General features: G+C 39.5%; 1 protein-coding gene across 3 annotated transcripts in view; it reads left to right on the top strand.

Moving 5' to 3' along the window:
- The first annotated feature begins 20778 nt into the window (after positions 1–20778).
- PAX5 (paired box 5) overlaps positions 20779–25598 on the top strand; it is a 383086-nt gene continuing 378266 nt past the window's right edge. For all 3 annotated transcript variants that reach the window (XM_073662499.1, XM_073662491.1, XM_073662510.1), the window contains exon 1: positions 20779–21514. In XM_073662499.1, the coding sequence (XP_073518600.1) occupies positions 21472–21514 (43 nt within the window). In that variant the 5' untranslated portion in view covers positions 20779–21471. The remainder of the gene's footprint in view (positions 21515–25598) is intronic.

Here is a 25598-nt window from a genome sequence, read left to right as displayed (position 1 = left end):
CAGACACCCCATAAAATTGACAGTTAAGCCCCTAAAACCAAAAGGAAAACCCCATTAAAAATGAGGCAGTGTGGTCACAAGGTACACATAGTACAGCATGTAAATTACATAGAAAGTTCCGACACCAAAGTATAATAAATTACACACAGGTATAATATAAATACTTATGGGGTTACTAGACCTATATGCGGTCCTAAACTTCACCCTATCTGGTTTGCAAAGTACCTATATTACAAAGTGTCAAATGAGTAACACACATTATACTGAATGTAATATATATCAGATAACAAAAACATATACTTGGCGCATGGATACAACCCCAATGGGTACCTAGCCATAAACATAGTATAATTATCAGTGGTATAATAGACCATAGTGTAATATAGGTAGGTTTTTTTGTGACAATAAAGATTAAGCCTCTCCATTACTAACCTGGGCTTGATGTCAGCTGGCATTGTAAGCTGACATCAACGACAACCCTATTACCCCACTGCCACCGCTACAGGGCAGTGGGAAGAGCGAGGCTAAGTGCCAGAATTGGCGCATCCTATGGATGCGCCATTTCTGGGACGGCTGACGGCTGGTGTTTCTAGCCTGGGAGGGGGCCAATATTCATGGCACCCTTCCTGGGCTATTAATATCAGCCCCCAGCTGTCTGCCTAGCCTTTGCTAGCTATTAAAATAGGGGGGACCCCACGTCATTTTTTAGGGGTGGTCCCCCATTTTAATAGCTAGTAAAGGCTAGGTATTCAGCTGGGGGCTGATATTAGTAGCCTGGGAAGCTCCATGGGTATTACCCCCTTCCCAGGCTTCAAACATCTGCCCCAGCCGTCTGCTTAACCTCCGCTAGAGACTAAAATTACGGGGAACCCCACGCCAATTTTTTTTTTAATAAATCCTTTATTTTAACACTAAATGACAAGTACAGTAACCAACACTGTCACTGTACTTCTTATATATGTGACTGACATGTTTCTATCTATCTAATCTATGTGTGATGCTCTATTCTTTCTGTTATAAATTGTCGGGTACCGCTGCTGAATTGCCGGCCGGCTTTTTTAAAGAGACGGTGCATGAAAACATCAATATTTTTTTTAATAAATCCTTTACACTAAATGACAAGTACAGTAACCAACACTGTCACTGTACTTCTTATATATGTGACTGACATGTTTCTATCTATCTAATCTATGTGTGATGCTCTATTCCTTCTTGTCTAAATTGTCGGGTACCGGTGTATGCCGCTGCTGAATTGCCGGACGGCTTTTTTAAAGAGAGAGTCTTCTGAGCAGTTTGTCAGCTTTTGGACATCTTTGAAGGTGTTTTCTATGTGTTTCTATGTGTTTTTGTTTGCCTGCCATTGGTTTTAACGGTGTTCAACGGTGTTCTAAGGTGTTCGACGAACAGTTCCTCGAACATCCCGATGTTCGACGAACCGAACCGAACCCGAACACTACGGGGGTGGCTCAACACTACTCTTGACCTCAGACTTGGCCGAAGGTTTACCTTCCAACAAGACAATGACCCTAAGCACACAGCTAAAATAACAAAAGAGTGGCTTCAGAACAACTCTGTGACCATTCTTGACTGGCCCAGCCAGAGCCCTGACCTAAACCCAGTTGAGCATCTCTGGAGAGACCTGAAAATGGCTGTTCACAAACGTTCACCACCCAACCTGACGGAACTGGAGAGGATCTGCAAGGAAGAATGGCAGAGGATCCCCAAAGCCAGGTGTGAAAAACTTGTTGCATCATTCCCAAGAAGACTCATGGCTGTACTAGCTCAAAAGGGTGCTTCTACTCAATACAGAGCAAAGGGTCTGAATACTTATGACCATGTGATATTTCAGTTTTTCTTTTTTAGTAAATTTGCAAAAATCTCTACATTTCTGTTTTTTTTCAGTCAAGATGGGGTTCAGAGTGTACTTTAATAAGAAAAAAAAATGAACTTTTCAGAATTTACCAAATGGCTGCAATAAAACAAAGAGTGAAAAATTTAAAGGGGTCTAAATACTTTCCGTACCCACTGTATTTGTCTTTTTATATAGTGTATGTAAACTTCTGGTTTCAACTGTATGTATTTTTCTGTCAAAAAAGCAATAATGTAAAGAAATATCCTTTTTTTTTCTATTTAGTCCATAAGGGACTCTGGAACCCATCTGGAAAATGAAGAAGACTTCTATATTAAATAGTTTGTATTGGTGATCTCCACCCCTCAGAGATGGATTTACCTTTTCTATACCTGTCATAGTGAAACCTGTTGGATCACTATTGTATACGGTGGTGAAGTGATATGGCTGATACATTGCAAGCAGTACTGCCAATCTCTGAGAGATATCTGCGAGTTCAGATCTTTAGGGGCCAGTAGCACAGCCAACATATTGTAAACTGCATATAGTGCATGTTGCCACATATATCACAAACAAAGTGTTACAGTTTATATACTGTCGAATGGAATAAGTGTTACCATTAGATAAAGATTTAAATGTCCTTGTATTGCACATGACAGAACAGCAGGTGCGAACCTTATGTCCACATCTACTGTATAAGATCCCTTATGTTGAAGATTCCTGTTATTGTCTGAGAAACGACTCAGGGAAAGGATATTTCCCAAAGTTTTTGTCTTGCGAGATATACATTTAATGCCTGGTTCTAACAGCTTGGAAAATGTCTGATCCTGATACAGGATAGGAATAAACTTACAAATGATATTGCAAATGCTGGAAAAATCATTGCAACAGGAGATGGAAAAAATAATGTCTTGTCCAAATTCAATATTTTTGGATTTATATTTAAAAAAGTGAATTACAATTTCTATTGTTAGCAATTTTTTGGGCTCTATTTATTGACCACTGCAGGTAATTCCTCATGTACAAGTGAGTGTGAAGAGCGTGACTTTCCCCGGAATAATCAGACAAACTAGAGCAATTGCGTTTTATGCGAATAAATTCTCCTACAGGGATGTTTTTGTAACATGGCTGGGATGACAAGATTGAGCATAAAAAGGTATTTCCGGCAGTGGATTTCCGAAAAGTAGTAGTGTGAATTAATTTATTTGATGAACTACCATATAAACATGAATCCAGAAAATGAATTCTGTCAGCATAGTGGGAAAAAGTAAAAGATAAATTTAACCCCTTTATGAGCTTGGAAGTATGAGTACGTCCAAGGTCGCCTCCTCCTTTTTGATGCGAGCTCCGGCGATGAGCCCACATCTTTCCTTGCACATGACAGCTGATCTGATCAGCTGTCATGTGCCCCTAATGGCTGTTAACATGTTAAATGCCGCTGTCAATCTCCGACAGCAGCTTTTAACATGGCTGTGCTGGAAGAGCGTCATAAGACCTGCTCATCGGCGCACCCATCACATGATCGCGGGTCGCCGATGGGTTGGCATGACAACACGGGGTCTGCAGGAGACCCCTGTGGTTGTCATAGCCGACCTGCTATGAGCACCCGCCAGCGGTCGGCACTCATAGCAGATGAGCACTTTTGTTATTCATAGCAGGACTAAAGCCCTGCTATGTGTAACACAAGCGATCAGAAGATCGCAGCTTCTAGTCTCCCAGGGAGACTATTGAAGCAAGTAAAACATGAAAAAAATGTTTTTAAAAATATTAAAAAAAATAAAAGTTCAAATCACCCCCCTTTCTCCTCATTCAAAATAAAACAATTAAAAAAAAAATAAAAAATACACATATTTGGTACTGCTCGTTCAGAATTGCCCGATCTATCAATATATAAAAATGATTAATCTGATCGATAAACGGCGTAACGAGAAAAAAATCAAAATGCCAGAATTACGGTTTCTTGGTTGCCGCAACTTAGCAATAAAATACAATAACGGGCGATCAAAACATTGTACCTACACCATAATAGCATCAATAAAAACTAAATTGCAAAAAGAACTTCGGTACTCCATACATGAATATATAAAAAATATTGTATCTAGACTGATGTCACTTTGAAAAATGAAGGTTTTTGCGCATAATTTGGCCATTTTATGTGTGCCCATCAACCACAACAAGGTAACCTTCATATGATGGGTAACTAATTTTTTCTTCAGAGCACCCGAATATACCAGTGAGCGACCCCTCTCTTTTTTCTATTAATCATTTTTGGGATCCCGCTCTTGGGACATTGCAGCAGGTACGTGTTCACACTATTAGAAGTTTGACAGCCTTTTTTCTGACCATGCTTCCCTCCCACTAATTCCTTGTATTCATTCACAGGTGGTTTTAACTAGCTCTACCAGCCCATACATTGTAGGTTTAAAGCCCAAACAGAGACATATTGTCCATACAGGCTTACAGCCCAAGAGTGGCATATCCAGTGGTAGCATAGCGTAGTTACCCATCATACGAAGGTGACCTTGTCATGGTTGATGGGCACACATAAATTGGCCAAATTATGCGTAAAAAACCTTCATTTTTCAAAGTGACATCAGTCTAGATACAATATTTCTTATATATTCATGTATGGAGTGCCGAAGTTCTTTTTGCAATTTAGATTACATTTTTCTTCAGAGCACCCGAATATACCAGTGAGCGACCTCTCTCTTTTTTCTAGTATCAATAAAAACGTCAGCTCGACTAAGCCCTTATTCAGCCCCAGTTCTCGAAAAATGGAGAAGCTACGGGTCTCGTAAAATGGTACCATATTTTTATTTTTATTTTACAAACTTTTGATTTTTTTTCACCACATAAATAAAAGAGAACCTATATATGTTTGGTATCTGCGAGCTCAATATGACCTGGAGAATCATAATAGCAGGTCAGTTTTAGCATTTAGTGAACATGGTTAAAAAAAAAAAAACTATTGTGGAATTGCACTTTTTTTGCAGTTTCACCGTACTTGGAATTTTTTCCCCGTTTTCCAGTAAACGATATGGTAAAACCAATGGTGTCAATCAAAACTACAACTAGTTCTGCAAAAAGCAAGACCACATACGGCCATATTGACTGAAAATAAAAAAGTTATGGCTCTAGGAAGAAGAGGAGCAAAAAACGAAAACACAAAAATGGAAAAACCCAAGGTCACGGAGGGGTTAAACAATTTAAATTAAAGTAACAATTGAGATCAGGTATGGTCACCACATGTACAGACCAAATAATGTGTAGGTCGTCGAAGGAAGCAACCATACTAGACCACGTAGGATAACAGAAATTAATTGTCACTGTATAAATAGTTATGTTCCCACCAGGCCATAAAAATGTTAGCAACAGATGGAAAGAATTTAGCACCCATCAATGCTTCAGTTTTTTTGTAAATAATTTTGTGAATCAAAGATGAAAAAATTATGTTTGAGCAAAACATGAATTGCAGAGATCAAAAAATGTTGTGAATCCAAAGTGTAGTCACTGTAAATATATAAAAACCACTGTATTGCAGCTATTGCTAGATCATGTGGAATTGAAATATAAAGGGAACACATGTCAGCTGTGATACAGGTATATTTAGATTTGCATTCAAGATCTTTAAGAGCTAGAATGACATGAGTGGTGTCTTTAAGATGGCTGGGAATATGTTCTATCAAAGGTTGAAGGAGACCGTCTAGCCACCCACACAGGTTCTCATTAAATGATTCAATCCCCACAAGCCTGCTTAACAATTGTTCTGTGTGCATAGAATTATGGTTGGCCTGTCTGAACAGGTCATTAAACGACCACTAATTGACTTGCTTGTACATGGTTTAAAGCGCACCTGTCAGCAGGATTGTGCTCAGTAAACCACATACACTGTCAGGTGGGCGACATTACACTGTTTATATGATACCTCGGTTGATGAAATCCATCCTGTGGTTCTTGTGTAATCTGTACTCTAAGTTTGGAGATAATGATATGCTCGTGCTTCGGGGCGGCCTGTGGGGGGCGCTCTATCTGGTTTTCTGCTTACATATTCATCTGTATGCTCTTATGACAGCTCACTGTGCCTTCAGTGACCTGCCTCCTATTTTACATAATGCATCTAGTAGTGCCCTTGTTGAAGTAAGATTTGTGACGTAGTGAACGCCACCGCTCGTCATGAATTTGATGAGCGAGGGTTGCCAAGTCCCGCCCTGCCCCTGTTCCATCCCAACTCTGCCCACTCTGTCAGAGCTGGATCAAGAATGGCGTGAACTCACCAAAAGTCGCATTTTTTGTGCAACCTTACTTTTATGCAAAACAAAACGGGACATTTCAAAAAAATTTTCCCCACAAAACTGGCGAAAAAGCTTTGAAGAATTGTCCTCGTAGTCTCTATAGGAGCAGACTATTATAATGACTTAAGCCCAGACCCAATATTTGACTATTCAATACCTTACTAATGTATAGCTATTATTCCTGCATTCTCTTTTCTATCCCTCCACTGAAGTTTCAATGTCCATTTCTCAGTATCCAAAATAGCCAGATCAGTTGCATGGGGAACACTGTAGAACATTTTAATCACACCTCCGTGTATAGGATGGACCAGTGCCATAACGATGATGCTGTATTTGTCCTAATTATTAAAATGTGACTGCTGGATTATATGACCCACGTGTTTTTTATTTTTATTTTGTAACCATGGAGTGATAAATCTGCATAAGAGCTGCGTATGGCAAAACATTTTTTTAATATATATATATATATATATATATATATATATATACCTAAAGTACTAGGATATTAGATATTAAAAATTGTAGTCTGTCCCCTTTAACCACTGGGTCTAAGTGCAAAATCAGGAACTTGCCATATAAACATTTACATAGAAATACTGAAATTATCATCCACATAAGAGTTTTCATGCCGCAGAGACGTAATCAACTTTTTTGGTGTACCCTTTTGTGAAACATCCTACAAACTATGATGCTGGTAAACTTTCTTCTTACCATTGTCCTGTGTACTTGAAAGGCTACGTTCCCACAATGAGCTTTTGAAGTTGCAGATTTTCGGCACCATTTATACACACATTAACAGGGCCGGCTCCAGGTTTTTGTGGGCCCTCGGTGAAAGTCTCGGGGGCCCCTTTAACACATACATTCATGATGCACAGATACAGCAGAGAAATATAGGTATACAACACAGGGCCCAGGCTGTCCCCTCATTCTTCACATATGCAAACATGCACACACCCACAGTACGCAGATATGCACACACACACAGTATGCAGACATGCACGTGACTCGCCCCCTGGGCCGTGGGGCACTCGGATCCGGGCAATAGGGGAACGATGGGTGTAGTAGTGGCAACCCGGTTCCGTGGCTCAGGGTGGTCAGACCAGTGGCAGTCTTTTAGATGTTTTAGATAATGTCCGACTACGCCACCCGTGGATTGCGGTTATTAGGAACCGCCGCTGCAGGGCAGACCGCTGGGGCCGATGGTGGGTGCAGCTGGAATGGTGTGACTCCCCACGGGAAGAGTGCGGCCCCAGGGCAGTGTAGTGGATGGTGGGAGTGATGGTGGTGAGAGTCCCAGTACCGGTAGTGCTGGAGGAGCGAAAATGCACACAGACAACGTACTGCAGTCCAATGTCTTTTACTCACAGTTCAGGTACTCCGGGTCACTTCTGTACAGGTAGTGACCGCCCGAGCCGTGCTGCGTCCACCAGGTGAGGGGCTCGGTCAACTCCCAGGCAGCTCAGGAATATGGCACAGGACCCCCTTCTTTCCTTTCTCTGGACTGCCTCACCAGTGACCCACTTTTGTCCAGCTGCCGCGGACTTGTGCGGGTAAACGTGGGCCCCGTTCTCCGCTGTCCTATATGGTGCCTTCCTAGCAGGTTTGATGAGGTGTCGCACCAATAAATGATCACGACGTCCGGTCTTTGGCTGAGGGTAGTTTCTCCTCCACCAACTTGGGATCCGGCACCCTTAATCTGCCTGACCCTTCACCCTGTATTCTCGTGGGTTCTTAGGGTCCCTTCCACCTTCTTGTTCCTGAGCCCTTTTGTTTCTCTGTCTCTTCTTCTCCTTCTCTGTTCCTTTCTCGTGGAGCTGGGATGAGACTTAATCACAGCTCCCTTTCACCTCCTCTCTCTCTCTCTCCTCGGCCTCTCTCTAGGCCCGCTCCTGAGTGGAGCTCCTACAGAGCCTCCACTCCCGGTCCCCTCCTCTCACTGAACTTCTCACAGAGCTAAGATGGTGCCCACCTTTTATACCTCCCTCCGACCATGAGCCCAGGTGACCAGCAACCAATGGGCTCCTTCCTGCACTCAGGAACCAACCCCTATCTGCCCCTACAGCACTGGGTATTCCACCCCCTCCCCACTCCAGCTAGGGACATAGTCGGTCATGCCTGCACTTCTGTCTAGTGGGAGCACCGTTGAGCTGTCCCTCGGAAATGGGGTGTGTGTGCTGCATGCAACTAACTGAGCCCTGGTCCATACTCCATCCTTACCTGAGAGTGGAATACCACACCTCTGGCAGAGGTGCAATACCCCTGTAGCGGCCGAACCCTCGGGGCGCTACACACGCACACACGGTACGCTGACATGCACACATGCACATACACACATAGTACGCAGACATGCATGCACACATGTTACGCAGACATGCACACACACAGTTCGCAGACATGCACGCACAATGGTACGCAGACATGCACGCACACACGGTACGCAGACATGCACACAGAGTACGCAGACATGCACAGCACGCATACATGCACACACACACACGGTATGCATACATGCACGCACAAGCGGTACGCAGACATGCACACACGGTGTGTGGAAATGCACACACACAGTACACAGACATGCACACACGCACAGTACGCAGGCATGCACACACACTGTACACAGGCATGCACACACACAGTACGCAGGCATGCACACACACAGTACGCAGGCATGCACACACACAGTATGCAGGCATGCACACACATGCAGACATGCACACACATACTCACACATAACATGGTACACAGATATGCATACGTACAATACGCAGACATGCACATATGTATATATGTAGAAAAAATAGCATAGACAGCACTCCAAAAAACAGGTTGTTTATTAGCTCAACAAGAGCTGTGGCGACGTTTCGGCTCCAACATGAGCCTTTCTTAAGCCCAAGCCGGATGTATCAATGTCAGCATCAGTGAGGATGTATCAGTGTCGGCATGAGCTATACGTTGACATTTGAATGAATGAAATGCTGTGGCAGGAGAGCCAGGAGAACCCCACTGCTGACACAGAGACAGAAAGAAGCTAGACTGCAGTTTGCCAAAATGTATTTGAGTAAGCCAAAATCCTTCTGGAAAAGCGTCTTGTGGACAGATGAGACCAAGACAGAGCTTTTTGGTAAAGCACATCATTCTACTGTTTACTGAAAATGGAATGAGGCCTACAAAGAAAAGAACACAGTACCTACGGTCAAATATGGTGGAGGTTCAAAGATGTTTTGGGGTTGTTTTGCGGTCTCTGGCACTTGATTGGATGCATGGCATTATGAAATCTGAAGAAAACCAAAGGATTTTGGGCAGCAATTTAGTGCCCAGTGTCAGAAAGCAGGACAATGACCCCGAATATACTTCAAGAAGCACCCAGAAATGGATAGAAACAAAGTGCTGAAGTGGCCAGAAATGAGAAACTTGTGAAGAGATCTTAAAATTGCTCTTGGGATAAGGCACCCTTTAAAAATGAGAGACCTGGAGTAGTTTGCAAGAAGAGGGGTCCAAAATTCCAAAATTCCAGTTGAGATGTATAAGAAGCTTGTTGATGGTTATAGGAAGCAATTGATTGCAGCTATTTATTCCAAAAGGTATGCAACCAAAGATTAAGTTGAGGGTGCCAACAATTTTGTCCAGCTTTTTTGAGGGTTTTGTATGAGATTATGTCCAATTTGCCTTTTTTTCTTTGTTTTTTTTGTGTTGTTCCAATACACACAAAGGAAATAAACATTTGTATAACAAAATATGTGTAATTGCAATAATTTTCTGGGAGAAATACTTCATTTTCTGGAACAATTTCCAAGGTACCAACACTTTCAGCTGTGACTGTAGCCTCATGCAGCCTTCATCTGTGCATGCATTTTCCTTAGAGTTACAGTATATAATCAACCACTCCCTGACTGATATTACAGCAATGAATAATAAAAAGAGCCGCAGCCAAATGCAAGCTCCTGTGGGGTAATGATAACTGCATGTGGGTGGAGGGGAAGCGCAGTGATAGGAGAGAGTGGGGGCAGCATCTTGGGTGGCTTATAGACACAAAGCTGCTGTACAAATAGAAAAGAAGGCCTGCTATTATTGTAAGGCCTCATTTAGACATCTGTGAATCTTGCATGTATTTTATTTTTGATTTTCATGAATAACGCATGTACCCATTAACGTCTATGGTGCTTTTCACATGCCTGTGTTTTTTGTGGACTGTGTGTCCGCAAAACAAATTACAGAGTCCTGTCCATTTTTGATCGACATTCCCATACAAGTTTAGGGTGTAGGAAAAATCATGAACAGCACACGGATGGCATCAGTGTATAATCCATGGGTTGGTCGTCATTAACATTACAATGGATAAAAGAAATGTTTCGTTTTTTGCGCATGTAAAAAATCACGACTGAATGACGCCACTAACTAGCAGCAACCTCAGTTGGCTAAGGCCATATTTGACTATTTGGTCAGTATTTTACCTCCGTATCTGTAAGCCAAAACCCGGAGAGGAACAATCAGTGGAAAAGTATAATAGAAACACGTCACCACTTCTGGATTTATCACCCACTCCTGGTTCTGGCTTACAAATACTAAGGTAAAAAACTCACCAAATACTGAACGTGTGAACTTGGCCTAAAAGGACAAACTGCTCTTCAAGTGTTTTATTAATTATAGCCAGATCCCTTTTCGTAAAAGGTGCGAGAAATTTCAGCACATACAAGCCAGCTCATCCTCCATGCATTGCCTGTTCTAGCGGCGTGTATATATGTATATGTCCTGTTACCATATGTTGCTCACTAAATTACTAATGTAATATTTGAATATTTGACCCTGACTGCTGATTCAATGACCACAGCTGCAGAGGTTAGCACTCCTAGTTTAGGAGATAAGATTTAGAATTTAGAAAAACACTGGAGTTAGTGCCACTTGTGGTATGTAAAGCTGGCCATACAGATGTGACAACCACCAATGCCTCGGCGCTCTACACAGCTTGCATACGGTGGCTCAGCTAGTAATGTAGGAACACTAGACTATCACCCAAGAATGCCGCGGTTATCAGGTTGATAGCCGCTAGATCTGTACACCCTAGGCCTCATTCACACAAAATGGTACTGGTGTCATCAGTGTGTCATCAGTGTACGGTCCGTGTCTCCATTTTTATCATCAGTGTGATTAGTGTGTCATTTGTGTGTCATCCATGTGTCCATTTTTACCATCAGTGTGTCATCAGTGTACGGTCCATGTGTCTGTTCTTACCATCAATGTGTCATCAGTGTACGGTCCATGTGTCTGTTTTTACCATCAGTGTGTCATCAGTGTACGGTCCGTGTGTCTGTTCTTACCATCAATGTGTCATCAGTGTACGGTCCATGTGTCTGTTTTTACCATCAGTGTGTCATCAGTGTTTGGTCTGTGTGTCTGTTTGTGTCATCAGTGTATGGTCAGTGTGTCTGTTCTTATCATCAGTGTGTCATCAGTGTTTGGTCTGTGTATCTGTTTTTACCATCAGTGAGTCATTAGTGTACGGTCCGTGTGTCTGTTTTTACCATCAGTGTGTCATCAGTGTACGGTCCGTGTGTCGGTTGTTACCATCAGTGTACGGTCTGTGTGTCCATTTTTACCATCAGTGTGTCATCAGTGTGTGGTCAGTGTGTCATCAGTGTATAGTCAGTGTGTCATCAGTGTATAGTCAGTGTGTCTGTTCTTACCATCAGTGTGTCATCAGTGTTTGGTCAGTGTGTCTGTTTTTACCATCAGTGTGTCATCAGTGTATGGTCCGTGTGTTGGTTTTACCATCAGTGTACAGTCAATGTGTCTGTTTTTACCATCAGTGTACGGTCCGTGTGTCCGTTTTTACCATCAGTGTGTCATCAGTGTACGGTCCGTGTGTCTGTTCTTACCATCAATGTGTCATCAGTGTTTGGTCCATGTGTCTGTTTTTACCATCAGTGTGTCATCAGTGTTTGGTCTGTGTGTCTGTTTGTGTCATCAGTGTATGGTCAGTGTGTCTGTTCTTATCATCAGTGTGTCATCAGTGTTTGGTCTGTGTATCTGTTTTTACCATCAGTGTGTCATCAGTGTACGGTCCGTGTGTCTGTTTTTACCATCAGTGTGTCATCAGTGTACGGTCCGTGTGTCGGTTGTTACCATCAGTGTACGGTCTGTGTGTCCATTTTTACCATCAGTGTGTCATCAGTGTGTGGTTAGTGTGTCATCAGTGTATAGTCAGTGTGTCTGTTCTTACCATCAGTGTGTCATCAGTGTTTGGTCAGTGTGTCTGTTTTTACCATCAGTGTGTCATCAGTGTATGGTCCGTGTGTTGGTTTTACCATCAGTGTACAGTCAATGTGTCTGTTTTTACCATCAGTGTACGGTCCGTGTGTCCGTTTTTACCATCAGTGTGTCATCAGTGTGCGGTCAGTGTGTCATCAGTGTTTGGTCTGTGTGTCTGTTTTTACCATCAGTGTGTCATCAGTGTTTGGTCAGTGTGTCTGTTTTTACCATCAGTGTGTCATCAGTGTACAGTCCGTGTGTCTGTGTTTGGTCAGTGTGTCTGTTCTTACCATCAGTGTATGGTCAGTGTGTCTGTTTTTACCATCAGTGTGTCATCAGTGTATGGTCAGTGTGTCTGTTTTTACCATCAGTGTGTCATCAGTGTACGGTCCTTGTGTCTGTTTTTACTTTCAGTGTACGGTCAGTGTGTCATCAGTGTACAGTCCATGTGTCTGTTTTTACCATCAGTGTACAGTCCGTGTGTCCGTTTTTATCATCAGTGTGCGGTCAGTGTGTCATCAGTGTTTGGTCTGTGTGTCTGTTTTTACCATCAGTGTGTCATCAGTGTTTGGTCAGTGTGTCTGTTTTTTTTTTTACCATCAATGTGTCATCAGTGTATAGTCAGTGTGTCTGTCTTTACCATCAGTGTGTCATCAGTGTATGGTCAGTGTGTCTGTTTTTACCATCAGTGTGTCATCAGTGTATGGTCAGTGTGTCTGTTCTTGCCATCAGTGTGTCATCAGTGTATGGTCCGTGTGTCCGTTCTTACCATCGGTGTGTCATCAGTGTATGGTCAGTGTGTCTGTTTTTACCATCAGTGTGTCATCAGTGTATGGTCAGTGTGTCTGTTCTTGCCATCAGTGTGTCATCAGTGTATGGTCCGTGTGTCCGTTCTTACCATCGGTGTGTCATCAGTGTATGGTCCGTGTGTCCGTTCTTACCATCAGTGTGTCATCAGTGTATAGTCAGTGTGCCTGTTCTTACCATCAGTGTGTCATCAGTGTATAGTCAGTGTGTCTGTTTTTACCATCAGTGTGTCATCAGTGTTTTTCACAGATGGATAAATAAATGACAAAGCTTCTCCTATACTTTGCCGTGTTGCATACGTACAACATCTGTGATATCAGAGGAAAGTGGACATGTCTCCATTAGTTTTGCACAGACACATGGTTGTGAAAAACAATGGACATATGAACAGCAGCATAGATTCTAATAAATACATGTTCTATCCCTGGAAAAAAACAGACAACACGTACGTACAACACTGATGTCTGAATGAGGCCTGAGATAGAGTTTGGCCTAATTCTTGTACAGACAACAATTATTCCTTCCAACTATATGTGTTGGCCGAGCAGTGCATGTTTATGGGGGATTGCATTATACGGCTACGTTCACACGATGAGCTTTTGGTGACTTTTAGAGGTTGCAGATTTTCTGCATGTATTAGGTAAATTAGGTTACTTGCGGTTTTTCATTCTATTTTTGCGCTCGTTTTTTACATGGGTTTTTGTCGTGTTTTTGACACTGAGGTTTTTGTCTCTTGTCTGTACGTCATGTTTTAAATAAAGCTTCTTTGTTTTACACACTTTCTGGTATTTGGCTTTCACAAAACTTTATTGATACAGTCATGTGCAGATAAAATGCGTTTTTGATGCATTTCCATGGCGGAAACGCACTAAAAACATGTGTGTTTTTTTACCTGTGAATTTTCCATATCTAATGCAAGTCTATGGGAAAATCTGCACATAAAACTCAGTGTACCTTCAAGAAAAAACATCATGTTGGGGATATGAAACACGCACCGCAGGTCAGTTTACCTTGACCTTGAAAGGACAGAAAGCAAATGATTTCTATAAATCCCATCCACTTTCCTGGAACTGTAAGTATTTGACGCAGTGAAAATACGCAGCATCAAAAACTCATGGTGGGAATGTAGAGTAAGGCCCCGTTCACACGTTTAGTATTTGGTCAGTATTTGACATCAGTATTTGTAAGCCAGAACCAGGAGTGGTGATAAATCCAGAAGTGGTGACGTGTTTCTATTATACTTTTCCTCTGATTGCTCCTCTCCTGGTTTTGGCTTACAGATACTGAGGTAAAATACTGACCAAATACTGAATGTGTGAACGTGGTCTAAGGCAGTGTTCCCACAATGAGCTTTTGATGTTACAGGTTACTTGTGGTTTTTCATTGCCTAACTATACAACAGACACACCCAGCATCATCGTCAGCACCATGTTTCGTCTGACTCTGAGCCCCTATTTTACATTATACTACACTATTTTCACATTATAGGTCACGTACCATCAGAGAAGGACCTGACAAGGAGAGCTTGGTCATCTCTGCCTTGCGCTACGCCATATCACAGTTCTAAGGGGTCTAGGCAAAAAGAAAAACCAGACTACATTTGCAGATTTCTACATTTGTTTCGTTAATGGGCACTACGAAAGGGAGGTGTGAGGGGCTAAGATGTGATGGAAACTGTAGTGGGTGGGCACATAAAAACAAGGGGAGCTGTGAGGGGTGGGGACAGCACTGGCGGTGAAGCCAGCTCAGTAAATCATGGGCAGCCAGTGTAGTCTTCTGCAGCGGAAGATGCATAATCTGGAGGTAACTGATGCGAACTGACTTGCTGCGGTGGATTTGTGGAACTCAGGGGGAGTTCAAAAATAGGAAAAAAAAAGATATCTGGGAGCTTTTTTGGGGGGTTAAAGAGGATCTGTCAGCAGACTACACAAAATAGACTGCATATATTATTAAATGGGTTTTTGTTTCTTCCGCCCGTAGGGTAGTGCTAGCTAAAAATAATAAAATCAGCATTATTCACCCTGTCCAGGTCCCATGATGCCTCTCTGCTGCTGCTCTAATCTTACTGACAGGCTGCAGTTGTGACATCATGACTATAGTGCACATAACTACTGCAGCCAATCACTGGGCATGGCTGCTCTGCTGATATAGATTGCACAAGCTGCTGACCCCAGTGTTTGGCTGCAGTGGTCAAGTGTGCAATAGTCATGTCATCAGCACTACAGTCTATCAGCCAAAACTGGGGCAGGAGAGAAGCATTGCTGGACCAGGGGAGGGTGAATAATGTGACAAATGAGCATGTTATTAGTCTGAACTCATAAACTGCTCATTTTAATTTTAGAATTATACAGTTACCCTGACATGGAATTATAGAGTAAGTACACCTGCCTTACCAGGTCTAAAAAAATATCTGTTTAATAATATATACAGTTTATATTGTAAAATCTAGTTACATATACACCAAATAAGTAAGAGATATAGTTTTTGAAGTTTGAAAATCACCTTGGAAAACCCCTTAAAAATCAAAATGATTCAAGCAAGAATTGTCCATCAGTCTGACCCTTTTCCTTGACATCTGCCAGTGTGAGGGCATGAACCAGCCCTAGACCTGAAGGTGTCTAAACTCACTTTTTAGGCTGTCTGCTTAAGCAAAGGTTACATTTACCAATATGCGGTTAAAATACTAGCTCACTACAGAACCACTTTAAGCATGAAAAACAATCCACAGGCCTTTATTTCGGTTATGAATTTTCCCATCCTGCGTTCTTATTTTGCAAAATGTTTCTGTTGGCAACAATGTCTTTTGTTGTGGTTTTTTTTTCACATTTTTGCATAAAAAATGTTGAAACATTCAAATGAATTATTGCTGGTTGGTAAACAATCAAGACAAACAGAGATGGCTAAAGAACTGGTGCATTTCCCTAGGCTCTGATTAGTAATCTGTGCAGTGACTTGTAATCACTTCCTGTTATATTAACTCTAGTAGAGCGCAAGAAGGAAAAACCAGAGGCTGCATGGAATTCTTTTATCTGGTGCCTTGCCTACCTTGACCTTCACATTACAGTTTGGTATGAACTCCCCCTAATGTCTGCTGTGGGAATTGCATGTCACGATGAATACCTCTGTGACAAGACTTGTAGCCTTGGGGTCTAGAAGGCACAGTGCAGCTGAAATTAAACTACATACCCCAAACACATTGGCAATAAGATCAACTGTATCATCCATAATCTCTGCACTTTACCTACAATATAGAATATATGAAAAACACAAGCATGACAACAGACTAGAAAGGCCAGTGGCGATTTTTCTTCTCTTTAGCCCCTTCATGTTTGTGCATGTGTGCTTCTAGATATCCATCTTCATCTATCTATCTATCTATCTATCTATCTATCTATCTATCTATCTATCTATGTATATCTAATATAGCTACATAGATAAAAAGTGGGATTTATTTAATTGAAAAAGGTAAATATTTTGAATCAAAATATTATAGTTCTGGTATTTATTGTCAAAATATGTATATATGTATATATACACACATATATATATATATATATATATATATATATATATATATATATACACACACATTATATATATATATATATATATATATATATATATATATATGCCCACATTGTGAAGTACAAAATCTCATCGTAAAAAATTACAAACCGAAACATAAAAAATTAGGATTACTGCTTTTAATTTAGATTTATCTTTCCATTATTATTTCAATAAGAATATGTCATTTCATTTTCTTACAGAAGACCTTGACAATACTACTGCCAAACTTACCTGTTTGCAATTATAAAAGCCAATTACTGACTGAAGTTGTGAATCTATCATCTATTTGTTATCAATCATTTGATTTGAGAATATACATTTTTACATGACTTATTAAATGCTGGATAATATTGAGAATGAATATTTCTAATACTGGATTTAAAGTGTTCAGTATTTCTGAACTATTTCTGTCTAGCTTCTGTTTAGCTAACATAAATTGATTTTGAGACTATTATATTCCAGAATCTGAATTTAAAGTTCATTGTATAGTGCATATAGCCTACAATATCTGCTGTCATAAAGGATATTACAACAAGTATAATATATGTTATAAAATGTTGCATGGGAGAATGGCGAACTGAACACCCCTGTGCTTGCTGGCAGCTTATCCACTATTGGTCTAATGGAAGAATTTTCACCAGAAGTTTGTCACCAAAGATTAATCTTTAGTACTTTTATGCTGTTGGTTTTATTATGAAACATTAAATTTTCTTATAAAGAATCAACAACAAAGCGTCTTAACATTATTAGTACAAAGATGGAGTTTACAAAATAATAGTATGTTTATGGAGTGTATAGAGGCCATGCATAGAGGTTATGTGTAGAGCTGGTGACTAGGAAGCACGGTCAGAATCACGAGCTTTTGGCCCCAGTGTTGATCACTACTGAAGTGCCCACGCTGTGCCACTCGTGGATCAATAGCGGCACAGGGGGAGAGGCGCAGCTATCAGGACATTATTATATCAAGTGTCTAAGAGGAAGTATAAGAACTTGTGTGTTACCAGATGAGTCACTAGTGCCTCTTGGGTGGATACAGTGAGATCTGTTTCCTGTAAGGTACACTATTAACGCACTAATAACACAGGGGGGTTCACACTGTTATTTACTGTCCGTGGGTGGAAGCAGGAAACAAGAGGTGCAAATGCTAAAATAAGTGGAAATGTAGATTAATGTTATAAAGGCAGGAGACAGATAAATTATACAGAGGCATTGTTTGTGTAGGTATATACAATTATTACAATGTGCATACACAAATTTTATATATATATATATATATATATACATATATATATATATATACATACACATACATACATATATATATTTATGTAACTATCTAGATATATATACACTCACATACATATATACACATATACATATGGATATAAAGATATGTGTACACACACATATATATATACATATATATATATATATATATATATATATATATATATATATATATGTGTGTGTGTGTGTGCAATAAAACAATTCTATTATGCCATTTCACTTGATGCACATTGTCACATAATAGGGGAATTCAGTGTATGTATTTATTTATATATATATATGTATTGAAAAAGTATATATATGTATATATACTTTTTAATATATTTATATACACACACACACATACACTGAATCCCCGATTAGTATATATATACTTTTCAAAAAAAAAAAAATATATATATAATTTTTATTTCACTCGATGCACAGCCTCACATCCTAGGGAAATTCAGCTCAACTGCATCTCTATATGGTGTTAGCGTATTTAATAATCACATCATACAATATGATAGATTAGATTGATACGGATGGATAGATAGATAGATAGACAGACAGATAGATAGATAGATAGATAGATAGATAGATAGAATGATATATAAAATGATGAGTTACTTTATTCTCCTGTTTGTTCTTACTGTCTGCTTGATTATTGCTCAGCTGATACATCGATGAAATCGATTTGTTTGGATCCCTCATAAGATACTTTGTTTATAATGTCAGCATTATTTTCATATATATATATATATATATAATATATATATATATACATACACATATATTATAGGTAAGGTAGTCTGTATAATATAAAGTGGAGGAAGCTCAGTCTGTTGGTTAATTGGTCCTGTCCTGTGTAGAAAGAATAATTTTCCTTCCTAATATTACTAATCTTGCAGACGCCATACATATTGCTGCTGTTGGAAACTAACAAGCTCATTGATGGATTTACATATATGTGTATACATTTGGAGACTAATAAGGGACCCTGGAATTCGTAATAGACGCTTTCTATCAATGAATGATTATTAATTTTTGTTCTTAGTTTTTTTTAGAGTATTTATGAGAAAGCTAGGGTGTGTGACATCTGGCTAGTTTTTGCCTGTTTTTTTTTTTTTTTTTCTTGTGTTCGTTAAAATAAAATAAAAACCAAAGCTTATATAATAATTTATTTAGAAAATGTCAATATTTACGTTTTAAAATGGAAAATGCTGCAAATCAGATGATATATTGTCAATGTAACTACAATAATCCAGTGTTATTCACCCCAAAACAAATAGGGCAAACGGAGGAAGTATTTCTGTAATTGAACACATATATATACACATGACAGAAAGACAAACAGAAAGAAATGTGTATATATGTATATATATATATAGTTGTATAGTTATATGCATATATACATTTCTTTCTTCCTTTCTTCTTTCTAGTATTATATACTATTATGCACAGCATATCTTACTGAATAGATTATCTGTGTCTTCTGCACACATAAAATGTATGAAGTATTGGACTATGTAAGGAAAATCTGAATATTTAGGCAATTCTCTCGTTGTGTATGATGGATATATCTTTAAAATCCTCATAAAACTATTAGTGGCTGCTGTAAAGACAGCCCATGTGTATTTGATTCACTTAGACGTCTTGGCTGCGTACGATTTTCTAGTACTTGGTATCATGGGGATTTATTGTATAGTGAAGAAAAGGATAAAATGTATTGAAGTTTGCACGCTTGGTTTGGGTCTTAGATTGCGAGGCACTTATTTGTAATTCACCATAGCGCAGAGCACATTTGGGATTATGCAGTGTTGAGGTAAAGACTGAGATTTCCTCCGGAGATGGGATGGGCTGTAGTCTATTCCTATCCTGGAACATGCAATCTAGGATTTCTGTTTTATATATATATATATATATATATATATATATATATATACAGCCTTATATTGGACCGCTAATATGTACACACATGTATGTGTGTGTATATATGTGTGTGTATATATGTGTGTGTGTGCATGTGTGAGTGTGTAGACAATGGCATTAGCAGTCCAATATAATGCTGATAATGCTGTAGCTTGTATGTGTCTAATAGGTGACCATGCATTATATATATATATATATATATATATGTGTGTATACACACACGTACTTGCACACACATACATACTATATATAATATATATGTACACACACACACACGCATGCACATATATACATATACAAGTATGTACATACAAGCACACACACACACACATATATATATTTTTTTTCCCCCAAATACCAGCACAGTAAAGGAATCGCTCTGGAGGCCAGTGTGCACACAGTGCCGGTACAGATGTGCTGGTTTGTCCCCCTGATTAGCAGTGGCAGGCTGAGATCACATGGGCAGGTGTTAGCTGCGGCAGATCCTCCCCGATCCCGTCCCCGCAGGGTTCCCATTACTCCCCATATGGATCAGTCAGGGCTTGAGCTCGGCTACACTCACTTCTCCACACTTCCAGTCGTTTGTCAATGAACGTGACGTCACGCAGCGCTGTCCATTGGGTCTTCTTATTCGCACGCCGAGAGCCAATAAAAGCTCATTAGCCTCACGCCCTCTGCAATTGTCCAATCAAAGTAAAGCGCCGCCCACATTTGGCTTTCGTGAATGACAGTTGTAGGGTGATTGACGTGGCGCCTCGCAGCAGGCCCCGCCCCCCGCCGGCACAGCTTAGCCCCGAGCGCTGTCCACTTGAAACAGGTCCTGAAAGGCGCCGCACACAAGACAGTGCTGATCTGGAGGAGCAGCCGCCGCTACAGCAGCAGCAGCGAGTCTACTGCACTGCACATACCTTCACTGTCCTACCGAAGCCTGAGCCTCTGCTCACAGGGACTTCCCCCTACAAAGTGACTGCCACAGTCGGGGGCTACTTTCCAGCTCACAGGGACCGATCAATGATCTACAAGCTGCTCGCCAGGAAACTTTTCCTGGGGTCTAGAAGCACCGGGAGGGGGCTGCCTCTGCCGGGGCTGGAGGATTTTCCTGCATATGATTGATGTGATATCTCCAGCACAGTGTCGCCTATTATGAGAGCCGAGGAGGTGGCTGGGCAGTCCCTGGACTCTGTGCCAGTCCCACCCGTGCTGTAGAGCAGAGGCTGGCATCAGCAGTGTGCCCACATGTGTCTGTATGGATAGGCAGAGGCAGACTGGTGAAGTGTGCAGTGGACTCTACAGCGGGGACTGAGTGGGATCTGATCCACATTTCCAGAGATTTACCCCCAGACCACAATGAACTCTGGACAGTGAGTGCACAGCCCTGCTGGAGGCTGCTGACAGATCCCTCACCCGAGGAGCTAACACCTGGATCTGACCTCAGATCGGACCTCATTGCATTGGATCCAGCAGCTCATACTATTATTAAGGGGATTGCTACACCCCTGGATCGCTTCGATGGAAATACACTGTAAGCACGACCCGTTTGCAGCAATGCATAGTAAGTAGGCTGCTCGTTCACTTACCGCCGTGCTGGCAGTCCCGGCACTGACTTACCTGCCCCAGGGCTGCCACATTGTGTCCTGCAGGGCTGCATTCAGCTGGGAGGAGGCTGATCGCAGACCAGTCACAGCTTCACTGTTAGTTATAGTCGCCAGTGTTTCAATAATTGCATTTTAGCCACTAATATTGTATGAAAAATATGTATTATTATTATTTCTAATTTAATATTTGATACGCGTTAGGAGCCCATAACTTTAATGCAGTACCTTTGTACGGATGGGGAGTGTAAGTATTTGGGTATCTATAATCATTGGCAACAATGGCCAATTTATAGTTCACTGCCCTATAATTGCAATGAGCAGGTAGTCTAGTTAGCTACATTAATATCTTCATCGTTGTACAGCACATGTACATTTATTCTGCATTTCCAGAAATGCTGTCAGTGACTTATATGCTCTGGCACAGGCGAATAAAGTGTTAAGCAAACCATGTGCATTCTGTTTATATAAGGATGTGTCTATATACATGCTCACAAGCCGGCTTTTAATAGGTCCCAAATAATATAAGCAGTATTGCAGTGTTATATATAAACGAAACCTTTTTTTTACAGTTACTTTAAAGTGCTTCCTATAAAAATACATCTATCTATACATATATATGTGGATATATATCTATATGTATATATATATGTAGACACACATACAAGATAGATATATGTGTGTGGATATACATATATTTATATATATATAGACACATATACACAATCAAGATATATGTGTATATACATATATCTGTATATATATATATAGACACATATACACAATCAAGATATATGTGTGTGTATATACATATATCTGTATATATATATATATATATAGACACATATACACAATCAAGATATATGTGTGTGTATATACATATATCTGTATTTATATATATAGACACATATACACAATCAAGATATATGTGTGTGTATATACATATATCTGTATTTATATATATAGACACATATACACAATCAAGATATATGTGTGTGTATATACATATATCTGTATTTATATATATAGACACATATACACAATCAAGATATATGTGTGTGTATATACATATATCTATATTTATATATATATAGACACATATACACAATCAATATATATGTGTGTGTGTGAATATACATATATCTATATTTATATAGACACATATACACAATCAATATATATATGTGTGTGGATATACATATATCTATATGGAGATACATATATAAACACATACACGATATACAGTATGTATATATATATTTTATATATAGATATATCCCACATATCACTTCGTTTGTCCCAGTTGCTCCTTATATTAATTCCTATATTTAAATATTTTCCCCTTCCTTGTTTAATACTCAGTTTAGGCATCCAGTTAGAATATTCTTCATTTTTAGTTAAATAGGAGAAAAAACACTAAAATATTAAATGTATATTTCAGATTACATGATATATGTCTTGGTGTAGAAGTGAGCCTCATCTTTTCCATGGTCTGCAGAGGTAGCAGAGCCCAGCCGCCCAGGGACGTATGGTACATGTGTACATACACACTCTTCCTCCTGGATGCGGCTCGTGTGCATGCTGTAGCCACAGGAAACAAGTGCACAAGTTGTGTTCAGTGTCCGTGGCCGGAATAGCAGACTGCAGAGTCACTCAAGCAGCACATCCGACTCATCCCTGCGCCTTTTAGTTCCATGCAAACATTGCTGACAACACTCATGACATGAGAGCAGATCGATACTTGCCATTTCTTCTGGGCTGGTAAAAATATTGTAAAATAAAAATAAATACAATTATGAATTTCCATCTTAATTTTAATAAAGGAGACAAGATTGGAATAATAGTAGCAACTGTTATTTCTATGTTAAACTAAATGTTCCCAGTCCTTATGGGATAAAATCCCACCTTTAACGCGAGCAATATTATGGACCACCAACAGTCAACTTACATATTAAATAGTGAGAGCACATGGTTCTGGTGTATTAGATTCTGCATGTCTGGTAGGTTAGTATTAAACTATTATTGGCTGTGCAGTAAGTAACCTGCAGATAGAAGGAGATGCAACTGATATAATCAATTAGGCTGAACACACTCCCTGATACAATAGCTGCACTGGGCAAAGGCACGACCCGAGAAAAGGGAGCAGTGTATGTATCCATTGCTATACTGGGGAAGGTGCAAGTAATGCAGGGTATAAGAGTAGGGATCATTGTGTGAGGGGCTGTATTATCCACAGAGGGGAACCCTGGCTATGCTTTATTAGAAAGAGATCCATCAACATTTACTGCCTCTTGCTCAGTGGCACATGAAGGGCCCCCTCCTTTGTACTCATGTGCTCCATACTGCACATTTCTAACTAGCTACAATGTTTCTATATTGCATCGATAAACAGGCAGATATTGCTGCACATTGGTTACTATTAATTGTGTATAGAATTTATGGAATTTTCTATCTAGTATCAAAAGATACTAATTTACAGTTTTTTTTATAAAGTAATTCAATAGCTCCTTATTATTAAATATTAATGCTATATATTAGGAAGTATACATTTTCTAATTATTATTATTATTATTATTTATTCTTATTTTTATTCCAGTACTAAGTATAGTATAGTATGGGCTTACTTTTGATGTTAGTAAAATGAATTAATTAGGCTATTGTACATATTGGAATTATATAATTAACCACACATTATTTATACCAGTTCACTATATATATATATATATATATATATATATATTAGTGCACATAGTGCTAAAAATAGTCTCTAATGGAAGTTTGTGACTGTCTCAAACAAGGAAAAATTGTGTATATTATAATGTTTTTTATTAAGGGAAATACGTGATGTATTATGATAAGTTTAGGAAGACAATGATTTATTCATTTTTCATGAAGAAGTGGCATTTTAGTGCAGCTAACATTCCCCTGATAGAGATTAAAATGGGCATCGAGGACAAGGTCCTGCACATTAATTCAATTATTTCAATTTGTTGTCCAGTGAACCTGTCCACTATATAAACAAATCCCATATTATAGCATTTACCATTTGTACGATTCTAAGTATTAATATTACCCTGATTTACTTAATGTCTCCAGGCAGATTATTTTTTAGGAATTTGTAAATGAAAAAAAACTAATGAGCTACTGAATTCATTTTAAATAAGGCATGAATTAAATATCAAACTGTTATGAACTATGATAATCAGCATCATTATTAGTACGATATCACTTGGGTTTGCGTTTGAAAATACATGTAGGCTTTTTTAAGCAAAGACAGGGTTTGCATTTCACAGTCAACAGATAAACCCCATATTAAATGATCCTCCTCCTTGAGGATGGAACCAATCACTGGCAGACAAAGGGTCTCACATTTGATTTGTGCCCTCTACCACAACCAGGCACATCCCAACAGCTGTCACTGTTGTTTATATATTCGCTTTAGATTTCACTTCTAGTATATTAATCAAAATCTCTCTACTGTATCCAGCAGAGCAATTGCCACAGTGGAGGGCCTTCTCATGGAAATATTGATTTTTACTTAATCACTTGATCACATAACCCCTTGCATCTTTATTATTTGTCAATTTCAGTCATACATTAAGACTTTGACTATTCAGATGATTTATTGTGCAGTAGAAAAGTGACGGTTGCTTAGGTTCCCTGTAGACTTCTGCTCAGACCTCAACATAGAGTTAAAATCAGAAGCTATAACGCAATAGTGCGAAATTACTTCTTTTATGAGAAAACTTATTATTCTGTTGGAAATCTATTACAATTTTAAATTTATGCCCTAAACACTGATTTAGCAAGTATTTAGAATTAGAAGTATTTAGACCTCATATTAATACATCATCACAGCAGTGAGTTAGATAGTATGTGCAGTTTATGCTATAAATAATATTAAATGAATTGTGATTAAAAAAATGCAGTTAGAGTTCAAAGAAAATCGCAAGCGACAAAAATAGTAAAGAAGCAAATAAAATTTAGAATTAAATTAAATATATGGTACAGACAGAAAAATCACTGCAACTTTATAGACAAGCT

This window comes from Phyllobates terribilis, unplaced genomic scaffold, assembly GCF_046119375.1.
Source record: "Phyllobates terribilis strain yellow unplaced genomic scaffold, ASM4611937v1 Scaffold_1__5_contigs__length_1240528914, whole genome shotgun sequence".
Lineage (NCBI taxonomy): Eukaryota > Metazoa > Chordata > Amphibia > Anura > Dendrobatidae > Phyllobates > Phyllobates terribilis.
The sequence above is the reverse complement of the archived record's forward strand: the minus strand, read 5'-3'. Positions and strand labels throughout refer to the sequence as shown.